Source organism: Macrobrachium nipponense, chromosome 4 (assembly GCF_015104395.2).
Source record: "Macrobrachium nipponense isolate FS-2020 chromosome 4, ASM1510439v2, whole genome shotgun sequence".
Lineage (NCBI taxonomy): Eukaryota > Metazoa > Arthropoda > Malacostraca > Decapoda > Palaemonidae > Macrobrachium > Macrobrachium nipponense.
In genome coordinates, this window is record NC_061100.1 from 34864458 (window position 1) to 34882197 (window position 17740).

The 17740-nt window shown below is 35.0% G+C and overlaps 1 protein-coding gene across 1 annotated transcript in view; it reads left to right on the top strand.

Annotated features, from left to right (window-relative positions):
- Positions 1-17740, top strand: part of LOC135211334 (protein EFR3 homolog cmp44E-like) — a 171584-nt gene that overhangs the window by 118717 nt on the left and 35127 nt on the right. Inside the window, exons 4-11 of the mRNA XM_064244650.1 lie at positions 5215-5341; positions 5975-6126; positions 7447-7599; positions 8048-8167; positions 10783-10928; positions 12369-12447; positions 13753-13888; positions 14756-14946. Coding sequence (XP_064100720.1) covers positions 5215-5341; positions 5975-6126; positions 7447-7599; positions 8048-8167; positions 10783-10928; positions 12369-12447; positions 13753-13888; positions 14756-14946 — 1104 coding nt within the window. The remainder of the gene's footprint in view (positions 1-5214; positions 5342-5974; positions 6127-7446; positions 7600-8047; positions 8168-10782; positions 10929-12368; positions 12448-13752; positions 13889-14755; positions 14947-17740) is intronic.

Genomic DNA, 17740 nt, shown 5'->3' on the forward strand with positions numbered 1-17740 from the left:
AGGTCCTGGAATTGATCCACGCCGACGGAATAATACCAATACTGACTACGACCCCTGCTTGACCTGGACCTGAGATCTTATGTTGTTAAAACTTATATACCTGAATGACACCTGAATTTTTGCCAGTTACTCAGAAACATCGCTGAGCCAGAGAAGCGAATGATAAGAAAAGTAGAGAAAACTGTTTTTTCCCCGCTCAATCACAGTCCTCCAATTCGACTGGGTGGTATTTATAGTGTGGGGTTCCGGGTTGCATCCTGCCTCCTTAGGAGTCCATCACTTTTCTTACTATGTGCGCCGTTTCTAGGATCACACTCTTCTGCATGAGTCTTGGAGCTACTTCAGCCTCCAGTTTTTCTAGATTCCTTTTCAGGGATCTTGGGATTGTGCCTAGTATTCCTATGATTATGGGTACAATTTCCACTGGCATATCCCATATCCTTCTTATTTCTATTTTCAGATCTTGATACTTATCCATTTTTTCCCTCTCTTTCTCTTCAACTCTGGTGTCCCATGGTATTGCGACATCAATGAGTGATACTTTCTTCTTGACTTTGTCAATCAACGTCACGTCTGGTCTATTTGCACATATCACCCTATCTGTTCTGATACCATAGTCCCAGAGGATCTTTGCCTGATCGTTTTCTATCACTCCCTCAGGTTGGTGCTCGTACCACTTATTACTGCAAGGTAGCTGATGTTTCTTACACAGGCTCCAGTGGAGGGATTTTGCCACTGAATAATGCCTCTTTTTGTACTGGTTCTGTGCAAGTGCCGGGCATTCGCTTGCTATGTGGTTTATGGTTTCATTTTTCGTATTGCACTTCCTACATATGGGAGAGATGTTATTTCCGTCTATCGTATTTTGAACATGTCTGGTTCTTAGGGTCTGATCTTGTGCCGCTGTTATCATTTCTTCAGTTTCCTTCTATAGCTCTCCCCTCTGTAGCCATTGCCATGTGTCATCGCTGGCTAGTTCTTTAGTCTGTCTCATGTATTGTCCGTGCATTGGTTTGTTGTGCCAGTCCTCTATTCTGTTTGTCATTCTCCTGTCTGTATATTTCTGGGTTTTCGTCTACTTTTATTAGTCCTTCTTCCCATGCACTCTTTAGCCACTCGTCTTCACTAGTTTTCAGATATTGCCTCAGTGCTCTGTTCTCGATGTTGACGCAGTCCTCTATACTTAGTAGTCCTCTCCCTCCTTCCTTTCGTGTTATGTATAGTCTGTCCGTATTTGCTCTTGGGTGTAATGCTTTGTGTATTGGCATATGTTTTCCTGGTTTTCTGATCTATGCTGCGGAGTTCGGCCTTCTTCCATTCCACTATTCCTGCGCTGTATCTGATTACTGACACTGCCCATGTGTTTATGGCTTTTATCATATTTACGGCGTTGAGTTTTGACTTGAGTATCGCCTTGAGTCTCTGCATATATTCTTTCCTGATCGTGTCCTTCATCTCTTGGTGCTTTATATCCCCTCCTTCCATTATTTCCAGGTATTTGTATCCAGTCTCATCTATGTGTTTGATGTTGCTCCCATCTGGTAGCTTTATCCCTTCAGTTCTCGTTATTATTATTATTATTATTATTATTATTATTATATTATTATTATTATTATTATTATTATTATTATTATTAAAATATAATAGTGAGGTGTCTTTTTTTTCGTATTGTATTGATGTATTATGATTTAGTTAGAAGTGCATGACTGGTTCCACTGGTTAATAAAAATGTCCGAATCTTTATCTTTTTTCCAAATAGAGTGTTAACGAAGAAAAATGTATACGTTAAGCACTTTCAGCTAATTACAGTTCAGACGTAAAAAGGATACCGTGAAAGTTTTGTTTATTGCACAATGAAACATCGATTCATTTGTATACTATTAAGTTTCCAAACTTTAAAAAAAAAAAAATCGAAATGTAGAAATTCGAGATTTGGCCCCTCCCCCTTTAAAAAAAAAAATCATATTTTCCATTTTTTAAAACGATCCTCAAAAGAGAGTTGATGGTTCTGAAGCCAATTTTATTAGGTATTCCTGCTCTAGGAAATGTACACCTGAATGTTGGTCCATAGAATAATTCATTACAGTTTGTACTCTCTCTCTCTCTCTCTCTCTCTCTCTCTCTCTCTCTCTCTCTCTCTCTCTCTCTCTCTCTCTCTCTCTCCATTACCCTTACAAGTTGAACTTCCTGCAACAGGAACAAATCGTGAGTGCTAAGGAAGACCATATCCCACGCCGTATAATTCACTTTGCTTAATGATCTAGAATATTTAATGATACTGATGTTACCTTTAACTCACGACTTTAGGGAAAAAACGCAATATTGTGCTGCCAGAATGTTAGGTATTGAGCATAATGTTTGCGTAACAACAAAGATTACGGTACTGATGCCACAAACTTGAGAAAATTCCTTTTACCAATTCAGGAATCACGCTTTTTTACGTGGATGGCAAGAGGCTCCTGGAATCTTCATATAAATATTATATATAATATACATAATATATATATATATAGAGATATATATTATATATATATATATTATATATTATATAGTATGTTATAATATTCTTCTATATATATTATCTAGTATATATATAATATATATAATATTCTATCTATAATCTATAAGATAATCTTATTATATCTATATATATTATGTATATAATATATATATATATATATATCTATTTATATATATATAATATAATAATATATATATATATATATAATATATATATATATATATATATATATATATATATATATATATAATATAAGATTCCAGGAGCCTCTTGCCATCCACGTAAAAAACGTGATTCCTGAATTTGGTAAAACATTTCATAATCCAATGATAAATATTACTTTATTTTCTTTTAATCAACCCTTTGTAACTGCATATTCATCCTGCGTTTCTGGTACTACTTTCAAAAAAATTTTAACAAGCACATAGATATAATACACCAAAGTCTCATATACACTTTCCATAACAAAGCAGACCCTCACCGCCAATATTCTGAAACCTGCTTCATTCAGTCATAAAAAAACTTTAATCAATCTCAACGAAACAATTCAAATTTATAATATAGATATATAAATATATATTTATATATAAATCAGTATAATATATATATATATATATATATATCTATATATATATATATATATATATATATATATATATATTATAAACTGAATTGTTGAGATTGATTAAAGTTTTTTTATGACTGAATGAAGCAGGTTTCAGAATAATTGGCAGGTGAGTGTCTGCTTTGGTATGAAAGTGTATATGAGACTTTGGTGTATTATATCTATGTGCTTGTTAAAATTTTTTTGAAAGTAGTCATGGGAAAAATCAGAAACGACAGAATGAATATGCAGTTACAAAGGGTTGATTAAAAGAAAATAAAGTAATATTTATCAATGGATTATGAAATGTTTATACTATTCGGAGATGATACAGTACCCTACTACCTGGGAATAGTGGAAAGACACTGCAGAAACTAATGAAAGAGTTTCAAGTCAGACAGTTGAGAGTAGGAAAGAAAGAGAGTATTGTTGTTAAGTTAAATATAGTGGATGATGGTATGATAAAAGAAAAGGTTGAGTAAAAATATTGGTAAGAGAAGTGGTGCGACTTTAGAAGTTAAGATAGGATATAGCAAGGGATCCTAAGCAAGCCACTCCTCTTTATGAGCTCAATTATGGATGTCAAATTACACATTTCCTTAAAGGATATTTACTTCTGTAAAATGTGGATTTACATATACCAATAGATTTTCACAAAATGGTGACCTCTTCGTGATTATGGTATCGCGGGTTCGTTTCCCGCTACCGGACATCATGATTTCTTCATATTTCTTTGAAGTTGGATCTCGAGGCTTTGTCATGACAAGCGTATCCAAAAAGAGCAAAGAATTTGAGGAGTTAAGAGGTCTTTGTGGCTATTACAATTACACATGACCCGTAAATGTTCATGAAGTGTACTGGAGATGACAGATCTAATGGAATGAGAAAAATGTTGGGAAGTTCTCTGGTGATTTTTCGAACGATTCACCATTTATGAAATGTGAAAATATATTGAATGTTTGCAGATACCTACCGGCATTATTCTTGTTATTTCTCTTCCAAAGCAGATTTAACAAAAAAAAAAAATACCCTTGCTATTTAATTAAGTTCCTCGTAACTTATGAGAAATGTTCGATGTTATAATCGGAATTAAAGATGGGATGTGCGATCATAGAACAGTTTCAGGAATATTTGTGGTGCAGATCCGAAAATGTTGTTTTAAAAAATTTACTTTTTGAAATCTAGGGAATGTTTCAAGAGACGAGTCTTTTGACACAATATGGAAAGTTATGTTTTAACATTTTAACAAAAAAAAAAAAAAAAAAAAGATTCCTTTAATCTTTTACTTTAAAGTCATTTGATTTCTTTGGTGTCGCCAGATATTTGTGTTACAACTGGAAAATTTGAGCACACACAAAGGCGTGTATTTTTCCCCCATCCCCGCTTTGTATTTTTAATTGCAAAGTCAATATTTATTGATATACAACGGAACAGGAGTCTGGTTGACATGTAGCCTACCACAAATCCTGGAATAGATGGAGTTCATGTTGTTATGCTGTGCTTTGTTTCGGTTTTTACTTCTGAAAAATCCGAAAGCAAGAAAAAAGATTATGTTAAGCCTCTCTTTCTTTTGATCTGAAATCAGTTTCAAAGTTATTGCCATGGAAAATGGGATTATAGTTCTCTAAAACTTCAACAATGCATTTTAAAGTCAATACGAATTGTGGGATAGACTTTGATAACCTGTTGTATAAAGCTTTTAACATCATGTTATTAGTTGAAGCTTTTCATGTAAAAAAAATAGACCTAGATAACAGTCTATGTCATTGAAACGGAGAACTGGTTTACTATGGTGTTAACTAGAATTCGGAAGCTAGATCTACGACGCCTTTATTCTATTTCTTTCTGGCATCTTTCTAATTGCTGTCTTGTATAAATATACCCTTTTTCTTAGTCATTTGAAAATCTAGAAAAAGAACGATTGCCATATAGTTTTCTTGTGGCGTCGGCCATGAAAACGTATTGCATAAATCATGAGCGTCGTGGGGATGGCGGCATGAAATATATATATTAATTATTTCACATTATTATTATTATTTTGATGCTCAGAAAATCAGACTAACACAACTTCCTTCTCTGTTCTTTTCAGGATGGCCTCGTCAAATCCAACATGGATAAACTTATGTGGTACGCCATGAATTCTCCGGGCAAGTTAGACCACATAGGTGATTATTTGGCCCATAGACTCTACAGAGACATCAACAGAAAGAAAACAGGTGCGAATCAACATATCCGCATTGCCAGACTTGGATAACGGGAAGTTCTTGGCTATATGAAGTCTTACCTTGTTATGTAGTATATAAAAAAAAAATCCTCATTGGACGAGTGGGTTACGTGCCCGTCTACCGATTTGGTAGTCAGAGTTCGCTTCCCTGCTCTGCCAACAAGGAATGAAAGCAATTTATTTCTGGCGATTAGGAATTCATTTCTCGATATAATGTGGTTCGGATCCTACAGTAAGCTGTAGGACTTGTTGCTAAGTTACCAATTGGTTCCTAGCCGCATAAACATATCTATTCCTTCAGACTAGCCCTAGGAGGGCTGTTATTTCAGCTCAGTGGCCTGGATAAACGAAGTATGTAGTATAAAAAATAATCTAATTGGTATTGGGAATGGAGGCCGGTAAAGTCAACTGTTATACGTCATATTTTTAAGGTTTATTATTGTTTAGTAAACTGATTATGTAATATTTCTGTGTCGGGATTATATTAGTGTTTTCTTGTCACGTCAAGTTCTAGTAACTTATTTGATAGTAAAATGTTCATTGAGTAATTATTACATGTATATTATTATACCTATTAATATTTTTCCATTCAATTCTCCAATTGCAACTTTTCATTTATTTTCAGGGTATGTCATAATCTCCATGGACGCCCTTGACCAGTTGCTGGTGTCCTGCCATGCGAATAATCTCAATCTTTTCGTGGAGTCTTTCCTCCAGATGGTGCAAAAATTACTAGAATCAACAGAACCCACTTTGCAGCTCCGTGCCACTCAATCGGTTAGTGTTGCATGATACAGCTTCTTTTTTGTGTGGTATGAACGCCGATTTTCCCCTCAGTTCACCAACGTTTTTGAAGAACGAACGCTTGAGCTTGGTTTCCAAGAATGCACTGTTAATTTTACAACTTCACGAGAAAGTTATTTTAGTAGGCAGAGTATCCAAGGACGCAGAACACTGAGCATACATGTTAGAAGCATAAATTTTATATAAAAAAAACATTTGGTTTATTACAAATTTAAAATAAACAGTTCATGCTCCACATTATTTCCTGGGAAAAAGTTTACTTCACTCATTTTTATGCTCATTGTTAAAAATAGCAATGTATAGTACAAGCTTTTTTGTATGCAGGCTCCGTGTTAGGTTGTTAGTAAAAATAAAGATTTGGTTTATAATGTGATTTGGAGGAGATTAATAAGATAGAAGATTGAGTTACACCTAATTAAAATCTGTTGGTCATAAAAAATTCATAACAACTGCAGTAAAATAACTGCTTGTAAAAAAACTAGGATGCATGCAGAGTTTGTGAAAACTGTCTATTGCTCCAGAACCTTTTTCATTTTTCAAACGGAAGTTCAAACGAAGTTCTTACATTCACTGAAGGAAATTGTAAGTTGTTAATCTTCCTCTAACCATTAAAATACTTTAAAGCAAATGTATGTAAGCAAATTGCGATCTTTATGGTAGCCAGACTAAAGCGCTGGGAACATTCAGTTTATACCCTCTGATATGCTTTCTTCCAATAATCATGGTTTATCTTAGTTGTGATGATTTGATGGTATTTGCAGAGATACATACTCGGCACAAGGTTATGGATTTCCATATTGGGTACTGAAATTCAGGCAGTTATATTTCGTATCTTTTCCATCCCAAATGCAGTATAGAGTGAAGTTTTGTGCACATTCATTCAGACTTTAAATTCTCAGTTTGTATCTTTCTTAAAATGTAGCAGGCGAAGTCAATGCTTTAAATTGCAACGTCAGTATTTTTTATCAGGAGGCTTACAGGAATGGTATCTCTGTTACCTTAACTGCCTCAGTCCTAAAGGAATACCAAAGGAAGGAGAGGAGAGGAGAGGGGAAAAGTACTTCCTATTCCTTTACACTTTTGGTACACCTTAAGACATAGGGAAACAACTATGGTGATAAGAACCGAAGTTAAATTTTACTCACCAGTATTTATTCTTTGCAATGCTCAGACATGTAATTGTACATATCTAGATCATTTAATCTGAGAAATTAATCAATATACTATACATATGCACTTACAGTATTTTATTTTCAGCTTTAGAAACTTTTATATTCAATATTTTCTTTACAGTTTGAGAAATTTGCGAATATACGAGAAGATACTCCATCTTACCATCGACGATATGACTTCCTAGTTAGCAAATTTTCATCAATGTGCTACTCAAATGACGATGATGTTATTACTAGAAAGCAGTTACGAATAGCTGGCATCAAAGGCCTACAGGTGGGTTTACAACGAAAGTATACCATAATACCATTCATTTAAAAAGGCTCTTTTATTGTGCGTTTTCTTAATTTTTTGTTTAGACTAATTCAGGTTTTTTTATTGCTAGATCACACATACTTCATTATTACACAATTCATTACACTAAACAGTAGTGTGTTGTTCTCTTATCTGTATCTACTATTTCTGCCTTGCTCATATTCCCAGACTAGCTCCCAGTGGAGTATATACTAGTTGTAATTTGCCCCTGGGAATAGTATTAATGATTTTTTATTTAATATATAACAAGTTTGGTGCTTATAAGTACATGTTTACTATGGTGTAGAAAAGTAGAATTCAATATAACTGTGTATAGGATATGGTACTATTGTAAATAGTACAGGTAATTCTGAAGTCCGTGTAGTTATGTGATGTACTGTTATTTGATATATATTATTATGTATTACAGGGAGTTGTACGTAAAACAGATTGGGACAACCTTGGTGAAAACATCTGGTTACCAACCCATATGGAAAAAATAGTTCCATCACTTTTATATAACATGCAAGGAAATGAACCATATGTCAAGGTATGTTTATTTATGGTTTACACATAGGGGAAGAAAAAGTGTACTAATAAGTTATAGGACTGTTAGTATCTATTTACAAGCATACATGTGAAGTGAAAACCATTGTCCTACTTGAATTTATTTCAGTTACTGTGTTTTGGTTCTCAGAAGTACAGCCCCATTCATTGAAGCTGTGTTTAGAGCTGTATGGATAATTGTCCTGTTGTATGATGGTTTTGATATATTATGTGCAATGATTTGTATGGTTTGTTTCTTTTATTTTAGTATCCCTCTTTATGATATCAAGACTCCTCTTGATGCTTCATCTACCAATAATAATAATAATATTACTAATAATAATAATAATAATAATAATGATAATAATAATAATAATAATAGCAGCAGCGCCAGAAGGAAATCTTCCAAGGAGATTCATTATCACCACTGCTGTTCTTAGTCTTCAAGATATCAATGAAAATAACCCTCAGGAAAACTAAGAATGGCTACTAATTTGGAAGATAGGGCACAGTCATTATTCACTTATTGTTAATGGATGATATTAAGATGTATATAGAAAAGATGCTAAGAGTTTGGATTCCCTTGTACAGCATTGACCAAATTGCAGTTGTAACTATGGTAAAGGAAAGACTTTCCAAAGTTTTGGGGTCCAATTCCCTGTGAGAGAACTAACAAGGATATAGGAGAGACTGATGACAAATATCTATCAAACACATGGAATGGAAAGTAAACATCAGAATGGGACACTTTACCAGGATTAGGGTAATTCTGTAGTCCAAACTCAAATGGTGTAAACACTGATGAATATCAATATATAAGTTGTTCTTTGTCCCAGTAGCAAGATGTAGTGTAGGAATAGTAGAGGACAAGTGGAAACCTAGAAAACTTTGGCATAAAAACAAGAAGTAAGAGTAAGTGTGGCAAAGGTCTACTTACCAAGAAGAAAGGTGGAAGAAGGATAGAAAGTATGAAGGACTGTCAGAGCATCGAGAAAAAACACTTGGGTAGTACCTTAATTACAATGAAGATGAGTAGTTGATAACAACTTGGAATGAAAAGTCACTTCTCTGTCAACCAAAGCCTAACACGTATAAAGAAAGGATTTCAAGCCAAAAGGTAGAGAAATGAGAGAACATACAAATGCATTGCCATTACAGGAACAGGTGCAGGTTATAGCTAGAGATGGCGGTTAGCAGTGGCTAACTTTGTTGAGAGCTCAGGAAGGAGACTGAAGGCATGATGATGGTAGTGCTGTGCACATGATGTGTACCAAATAAAATAGATGGACAAGTATCAACATCACCTATGTGCCCTGCAAATGTGAACTGACTATGAAGAACATCAACTGCACCATATGTGAATGCCTCACATTTGCTCAAAATGAATACACAAGAGAAGGCATGACACATTTGCCAAGGCCTTAACTTGAGAAGCTATAAAGAAAAAAGCCTACCATTCACAGACAAATGAGCTATACTATAAAAAGGGCTGAAAAACAAAAACAAAAAAATCAAAGAAGTAATCAGGCATAAAAAGTGACCTTGTGATAAGGGCTGAAAGACCAGATTTCTTCATAGCTTAATGCCCAGCTGGAGTCCCTGTTCTCAGTGAGCCTTTTCCAGGTGTTTTTCTGTCTCTCTCTTGTCTCAAATGCAGCTTCTACACCTTTTGGCATCCCCTCCTTCTTGTCCCTCTCTCTTCTATTTCCATAATCTCTCATACAACATCACTTATTGTCTCCTTTCTTCATTAGGTACCCAACCATCTCAGCAGTGACGCTTGGACTTTCTTTGATACTTCAGTGACTTTTGCTGAGCCCTGGTGTATTCAGTTCTTTTGTTATCTTAACCTAAGCCTGGTAAATAAAGAAAAAAAAAGAAATGTACCACCAATATAGAAATGAGATTATGGCAAACTGAAGTGGAAGTACTAGTAACCTTGACCTTGGTAGCAACATTTCCAGGAGAGACCTGGAAATAATAGGATGCAGAGACCTCAGACTGGGCTTTCCAAAGAAAAGTGTAGTACTGGCCACATCAACAATAATAAGGAGTGTTTGAATCCTAAGAAAATAGATAGTGGTGTCTAATACCCAGGAGACAGGTTGCAGCCTGGATCCAGACTCAGAGATACCAACCTAGCTAGGTTTGAGAAAAAATGTATTTTGAATCAGTGTTGTATATACTTATAATCATATTCTTTGAAAATACAAATAACTTGCACATTTGTAGAAAATCGAGTACTAGTACATGTCTGCAGCATTAAGGTCTCAAAAGTAAAGACTGTACTGTACATTTCTAAAAGTTATAAGTGAGTTAAGGTTGTTAACTTTTCAGTTTCTGTACTCTAAACAAATTTTGTACAGTAGTACTCAAGTTTATACATCATTTGTATTGTGCTTATATTGTATAGTTCATGTTCTGTGCATAACATAGTAGGTACTTGGATTATATATCACTTGTGCAGTACATGTATAGTAGTGTATTGAAAGACATTTAAGTTTGGTTTTTTGCATAATGTCAGTGTATGTCTATCCATTTTTATGTTACTGGACCAGAGAATTTTGCATGACTAAAGGAAACTCAGTTAACAATGAATCATATTGCATATATTTCTAGGGTACAACTGAGGTGGGAGATGCACCCGACAATCACCAGAATGATGGAGAGAAGGAACCTCACGAACTTGCGGAGATGTGTCTGAGAGAATTAGTATCACGTGCAACTTATGGAAAGATACACAATATAGTCAAACCATTACTAATGTAAGAATTTCTTTATTTGTTACTGTTATTGAATGCATAAGATTTTTATGTAGTGTAAATTTAATTCACATTAAAATCAAATAAATGTCATTATGGGATTAATGAATCAGTTGCATGTGAATGAATTCACTGCTTCAGATTTTATAGCTCTTCTCATGCAAACCTGTGTTTAGAAACAGGCAGCTCAGTAGCTTGTTTCATATTAAATTACTATGTTTTCTTGGTCTGATCATCAGATGAAGTCAGTTCAAGGTGTAATGGAAAAGATACTGCTTTTGAAGATTGTGTTAATTTTCCAAGGAGGGGAAATGATACTGATATGGTATATTTTTAATTTCAGTGATATGAATTTAGGCTTCAATAAGTTATATTTTTCATTTTATTGGTGTCATTGCATCATTTTTTAAATGCAGTACATGTATAAATATTTTTCCTGCTCTTTAGATTTTTTATAAGTAATCTTTTGTACATAACAAACTAACTATTCTGTTATGTAGTCCTAATTCTGAGGTTGAAAGTGGTGACCATGCACCCACATTTATTACAGGATAGGAATTTTGTCCTCATTAGATGGGGATAGGGATCCCCTCATTAGTGTTAGTAGCGCTGCATCCAGTCACCTGTTCCTTTCAGTATAACCATTACTTTTTATACCCAGAATTCTTTGGTTTGTTCTCATGCATTCCCATTTCTTAAAGGAAAAGAAAATAGCCTTTGGTAGGCAGAGTTTGGACAAGCCATCAGCAAGGTTGTTAGCCCCCCACCCCCCAGTCGCCAGCTTTCTTTAGTGTGCGCTTTTGGTTAAGACAGTAATGAATGTTTTTCTCATGTGCACAAAAAATATACTTTTTATTTTTTAGGCGACTATATGGATATTTGTTGTGTAAAAAGGATTTTACTTGGAGGTGAAGATGGTACTCAATTTAGTGCAAAGCTTATTTTGAATTTTGATTCATGTATTTGGTGATTGTTTAGGCATTAGCATTTTCAGTGTAGTATATAAAACCATTTCCTATTCAGCCGTAATGAATTGGTTCAAAATGATGATCATGCACCCATGCTTTGTAAAGAAATATGTAATCCTACTTAGTTGCTCTGATGTGTTATTCCTGTACAGTGCATTTGTCATGAAGCATTGCTGTCTTTTCAAAACATCTTAACTAAGATATATTTTCATTAAAATACAATATTTATGTAAGTGCAGAATTTTTTAACATTAGAAAGGAAGTATATTTGTTAATGTAGAAAACATTTATTTTAGCAAAATGCAGTATTAACCGGTATTTGAATGCTTTATAATGCATTTCATATTTTTATTAGCTAATTAAATCTTTATATTGCTGAAGAAAACATTTTATAATTTTTAACTTTGTTAATCTTTAAATATGATTTTTTATGTTTGTCTCAGATGATTGACAGTGTTCTCTTACTATCCAACAGACACTTGGATCAGCAAAATTTGTGGGTCAGCAACAGTTTTGCAGTACAAACATTCAAGATTCTAATGTTTTCTATACAGGTAAAGATGTATTTTCTGTGTTTTATCAGTTATGGTATTTGCTTTCTTGTGATACTGATAGAAACAAAATTGTACTTGATTACATTATGAGTGTGCAGCATTGCTAATGACCTTTCACTGATCCTGATCTGTGATGTATGGGAAGAATTTACTTTCTCACAAAACCATGTGTAACTCTGAAAATAGATAAGCAAAAAATATTATATTCTCCTATTCAATAGCACTTAGTATCCAAAAGCTTCTGAGTAGGCAAGAAATGCAAAGAATCCCCAAACACAATAAAAACTGTAGTAAAAGAAGTTCTGTTAAAGTGAGTACATTGATAGTGGTCATATAGCAGACTACTGATTGTGGTGGAGTGAGTGCAGGCCAAGTTAAAATGGAGTTGCCATATTGATCCCAATTGAAATCTTACAAGATATGATAGAAATGGTATGGAAAAATTGAAGGACCATGAATATTAATTAAGGTCATCCTTGGATACAAGGTAAAGTACTCTCAGTATAAAAAAAAAAAAAACCTAGATTAGAAGAACAAGAATTGTGGGTAAGGTAGTCCAATACAATAATAGGTGTACCTAAGTTTTCATGTTGGAACAGTCAGAATTGGTTTTTAAGTGATAAAGGATACAGCTTTAGAGAGAGAACTATGAGTAAGAAGCAGTACTACTGGAATTCTGCCAGGGCTCAGAAATAATGATGGTGAACACAACGTTTAAGAAGCCAAAAGAGAATTCAATGTTAGGAAGTTTGTAACACATTGATTTTATTACGGTGAAAAGTATAGATGACCTCAAAGAAAAGTAGTATTACTCTATTGTTCCAGTCAAAGCAATTAACATGTATTCCTAGATAGGCAGATGTGGCAGTGTGTACGATGTAACATCGTCCACCCCCCTTCTACTCAGTGGTCACACACATTAGAAATCTTTTCAATACAAAACTGTAAAATTTCTATTTCACAAATATTATGGTAATCTTACCAGAAACAAGAGAAATTGTAAACATTGTGCAATGTCAGATCAATAAATGGAATGTTGACTTACAAAGGGAAGCATTTCTCATGTACATTAACATATTGAGTATGAATATATGCATTTGTTTTAGTAGTGTTGAATGCACTGCAGTACAGTAATAACAGAACCAAGAATCTGCTGCCAATTTGCGTTATCTAGAAATTGATAAAGAGATTATATTCATATTTACTGTGGAACTAAATTTTTTTTATTCATCTTTCCTGTTTTATGAGTACTGTAATTTTGCCATCGTAACATAAATTATTTAAACTCTTCTAATTTTCCAACAGGCTCAGTACAGCATTACTGTAATTGAATTGCTTATGGCACATCTTAATGAGAGAAGTTCTGAGTCACCTCAAATACGAACAGGCATAGCGGATGTGTTGTCAAAAGTCATACCAATTGCTGCTGGTGAATGTATAGGTAAGGTTTTTCATAGTGCCATCCCGAATAGGGATAAAGCTGGGAAGAAGAAGAAGATCCTTTATTTGTTTTCAAGTGTTCTCATGGATAGTTATCAGTGAAAAGTGTTTAATAGCAGTCTATGTACCTTCACGCTTTATGTATACACATATACACATTACTTGGGGAAAATTCACCTATTTGTGGTATTTTTCATAGAGAAATATTCACTAGTTACTATGTTACTTATTTTCGTGACTAAATGCATTTTTGTGATAAAACTATTAAAATACTCAGGTACAAGCATTTTTTGAGGGTTTTTTTGGAGTTTGAACTATCAAAATAGTAATGATCAAAATAGGCAGTTCTAAGCATTTTTAGAAGGGTGTCAATTATTTGGGGATTTTAACTATTCACGGGGGGTTGTGGTACACATCCTCCACAAATACCTAGGGTCAACTGTAGATTCTTTAGAGTAGGAGATAGACATTATTGTTAAAAATTATGCTTAGTAAAATACAGCACTACTGGATACACATTATATATGGTATTTTAACTGAAACTGTGTTCTTTCATCATGTGAAAGGCTTGTTATGATTTACATTTGTTTTGTGTAATTTTTTACAATTGTTTTCTTGCTTAAAAAGTTATTTACTATGAAAACAGCATTTATTCTACCCATTTTTATGTACAGTGTAATGAGAAAGCAAATTATATGTTTTCTGGTAATTTTATAAAATGATTGTATTCTTTTTATGCTTTTTTTTACCATTTACCATAAGAGTATTTTACTGACAGCAAGAAAAGTTGGCAAATGTACATAGGAGTTTTTGAATTCTAATAAAACTAACTATTGTATACAATAGTCACATTTTCTTTTCACTTCAGGTCCATCTGTGATAGAAATCATCAACTCTCTCTTGGAGCATATCCGATCATCTGTTGTAGGTGTTCTTAATGGGAAAGAAGGATCTGCAGAAAAGGTTTATCAAGAGACCCTAATCCATGCTCTTGGAGAATATGCAAATCATTTGCCCGACTACCAGAAGATTGACTCCATGGTGTTCATTCTTAATAAGGTATGAAGATATGGGTAAGAAATGTACTGTAGGGCTTGCTGCCTTTTATCTAGATAAGAATGTTAGTGGAAACTTAGCACTTGATTTTGTATGCTGTACATTAATGTTCCTACCATACTGGAGCTATTTTCCTTGAAGATAAATATTTTTATATAGAAATACAGTTTATTTTCAATTAAATTCATTTAAATTAAATGAATTTTACTACTGAAAAAAGCATATATCTTAAATGTAATAAAAAACAAAATAAAAGACAAAGAAATCTATCATTTATATGTATTGGGTATGATATAAATAAGCTTACCACTTCATTTCAGAGCAGAAAACCCGCCATATAATACATATAAAAAGAATAAAAAGAATACCGTGCTACAACAGTGAGTAAGAGAACCTCTCAATAGGGTAAAACTCATCTCCCTCCTCCCTATTACTATTCACACTCCAATTTCGTGTCATATTGTACCCAAGTGTAGGAAAGGTTTTGGATTTGATGGTCATCATTACTAAATACAAATGGTGCCAGTCAAAGTGGATCCTCATAAGATTTGCTCACAGTCCAGGGAAACCAGTGCACTACATTTCGTATATGATTTGTGTTAAATGTGCCAATCTTGCAGGGCTAATGTCCATTAATCTTCTCAATTGACAATGCAGGTGCAAAGGTTTTCAGTAGCACACTCAGCACAGTGGTCAATCAGATGCATTCCAGGGAAGATGGATGTAAAACATGTTTCACATTCATGCTTAGCAACAACATTGGGGCTAGTCAATACTTAGATGACATAGAAATTCCAGATGCTGTTGGCATCTAGGAGACATCTTTTGAATCGATGATTCAAGTCTTGGTCATACGACTTCCTGTTTTTTGCCTGATTCGCCAGGTGATCAGTAGTGTATGAGCAGTTCATTTCCAAGAGCCCTAAGGGCTACCAAGTGCCTGAAGGCATTTTGCATTACCACTTAAGGACTTCACCTCCAAACTAGGTGCTGGCAACTTATTAGTTTTGGCTCAGCCAAGAAGTGGTGTCTAAGAGCTCCATTTCTTTTGACTCTGTAACGATCAAACGGACGCACTCCACACTTGATGTGGTGAACAAAAATACGTTCCAGATGAGATTTCATAGGGTCAGGAGCATTGGTCTGCAACTAGCATTCGGGAAGGACCTGTCGGATAGGTACTGAAGACGGGAATGCAGTCATGACAGAACATTTGCCTCCTTTTTACCTTTAGGACATTGCCCATAGATCTTTGGACTTTTTCCTTGGGTTCTGTAGTGGCTGCTCAACAGTCATGTAACTCAACCAGCTCTTGAGGATATGTGGCATCTTGCCTATGGTGTACAGCAGCAAAAGAGGGGATGTGTGTGGGACTGGCCTTCTGTCTTCTCTTTTATACCCTTCCAAGGGATGATTAGCAAGCTGCCACGTACTGGACGGGTGTGCATGCAGGTGTTCTAGATGACTGAGTATCCTGTCTATAATCTAGCTCTATTTGGATTAATAAGTGCAACTCCTCCTACCCTTTCTCTAGCAAGAGGTCTTTACATGAATGGCCCACCTATAGCTGCCCCTCATTCTGTTTCCTGGGCCAAAAGGTAAAGTGAATGTGTATCAACTGGATGATGGGGATTCCTTCCCGAGCATCATTAGCCAAAATGCAAATTCCCTCAAAATTTATCTTGTTTGTGCATCTTCTCCAACTCCTCCGCCTGACTGTTTTTTCCTCATTTCCCAAGTTTCACTCCTCAAAAAACATGGTTTGCTTGCTTATGCCTTCTTCCTTATTCAATCATTAATGGTTCTTCTTCTTCTCATTTCTTTTCCGGCACATCTGCCTTACTTCCATATTATGTTCCTTCATCTCCTGCGGCTCCTTCTTACCTCTGTTCTAAGGTAGGCTTCATTGGTTAATTGTCAGGCTCTACAATACTTAAGTCATGTTGGGAACACACACACACACACACACACACACACACACACACACACACACACACACACACACTCTCTCTCTCTCTCTCTCTCTCTCTCTCTCTCTCTCTCTCTCTCTCTCTCTCTCTCTCTCTCAGTACAGGGCACAGACCCTCTTCCTTGCCGGTCTATATTTCTTCTTGGTCTGTCCCCCCCACACCACCCTAAGTCTTAATGTTTGTACACAGAACAAGATATAATCATTGCCAATAAAGTTCTAGTTGGAGTGACTTCAGATTTTGGCAGAATTACTATCCACTCTTGTTACTTCCATCACCTTACAAAAAACAGCTCCTGAAATAGCAATAGCCCCTGAAGCTGTAGGAGATATGGGATTGATTTCTCATCTTTGATGAAATCTCGCCAATGAACCAGAACCTTCCTGACCTCCCATCCTCACTTGTTGCTATACCTCCAACCATACTTTTTGTGATATTTTCATCTATTCTACTCACTTCACTGTTGACTGAACCCACTCTCTTGACAAGAATAATGTTTCTCGTTACCCAAAAGTGTTATGTGAAAAGGACTTGCACCAAGGAAATTCCTTTCTATTCAATATCATAGTTTTACTCCTTCTAGGAGGAACCTTCACTTCCTTCTACCTCCAGTAATGAGATACTGTATATGAAGGAGCCTCTACCATCCTTGAACTCATTGTTTCCCAGAAATTCTTTGGTCATGGAATGTTCTGACCCATTAGCCAGCCTCCCATAGGTAACATTTCCTCTCTGACCTAGACGATATGGTTTTGTCCTCATCCTACCTTGCTTTGTTAAATTTTTTATGGACTAAGGCAGCAAATCCTTTGGCTTTGCTGTGTGCT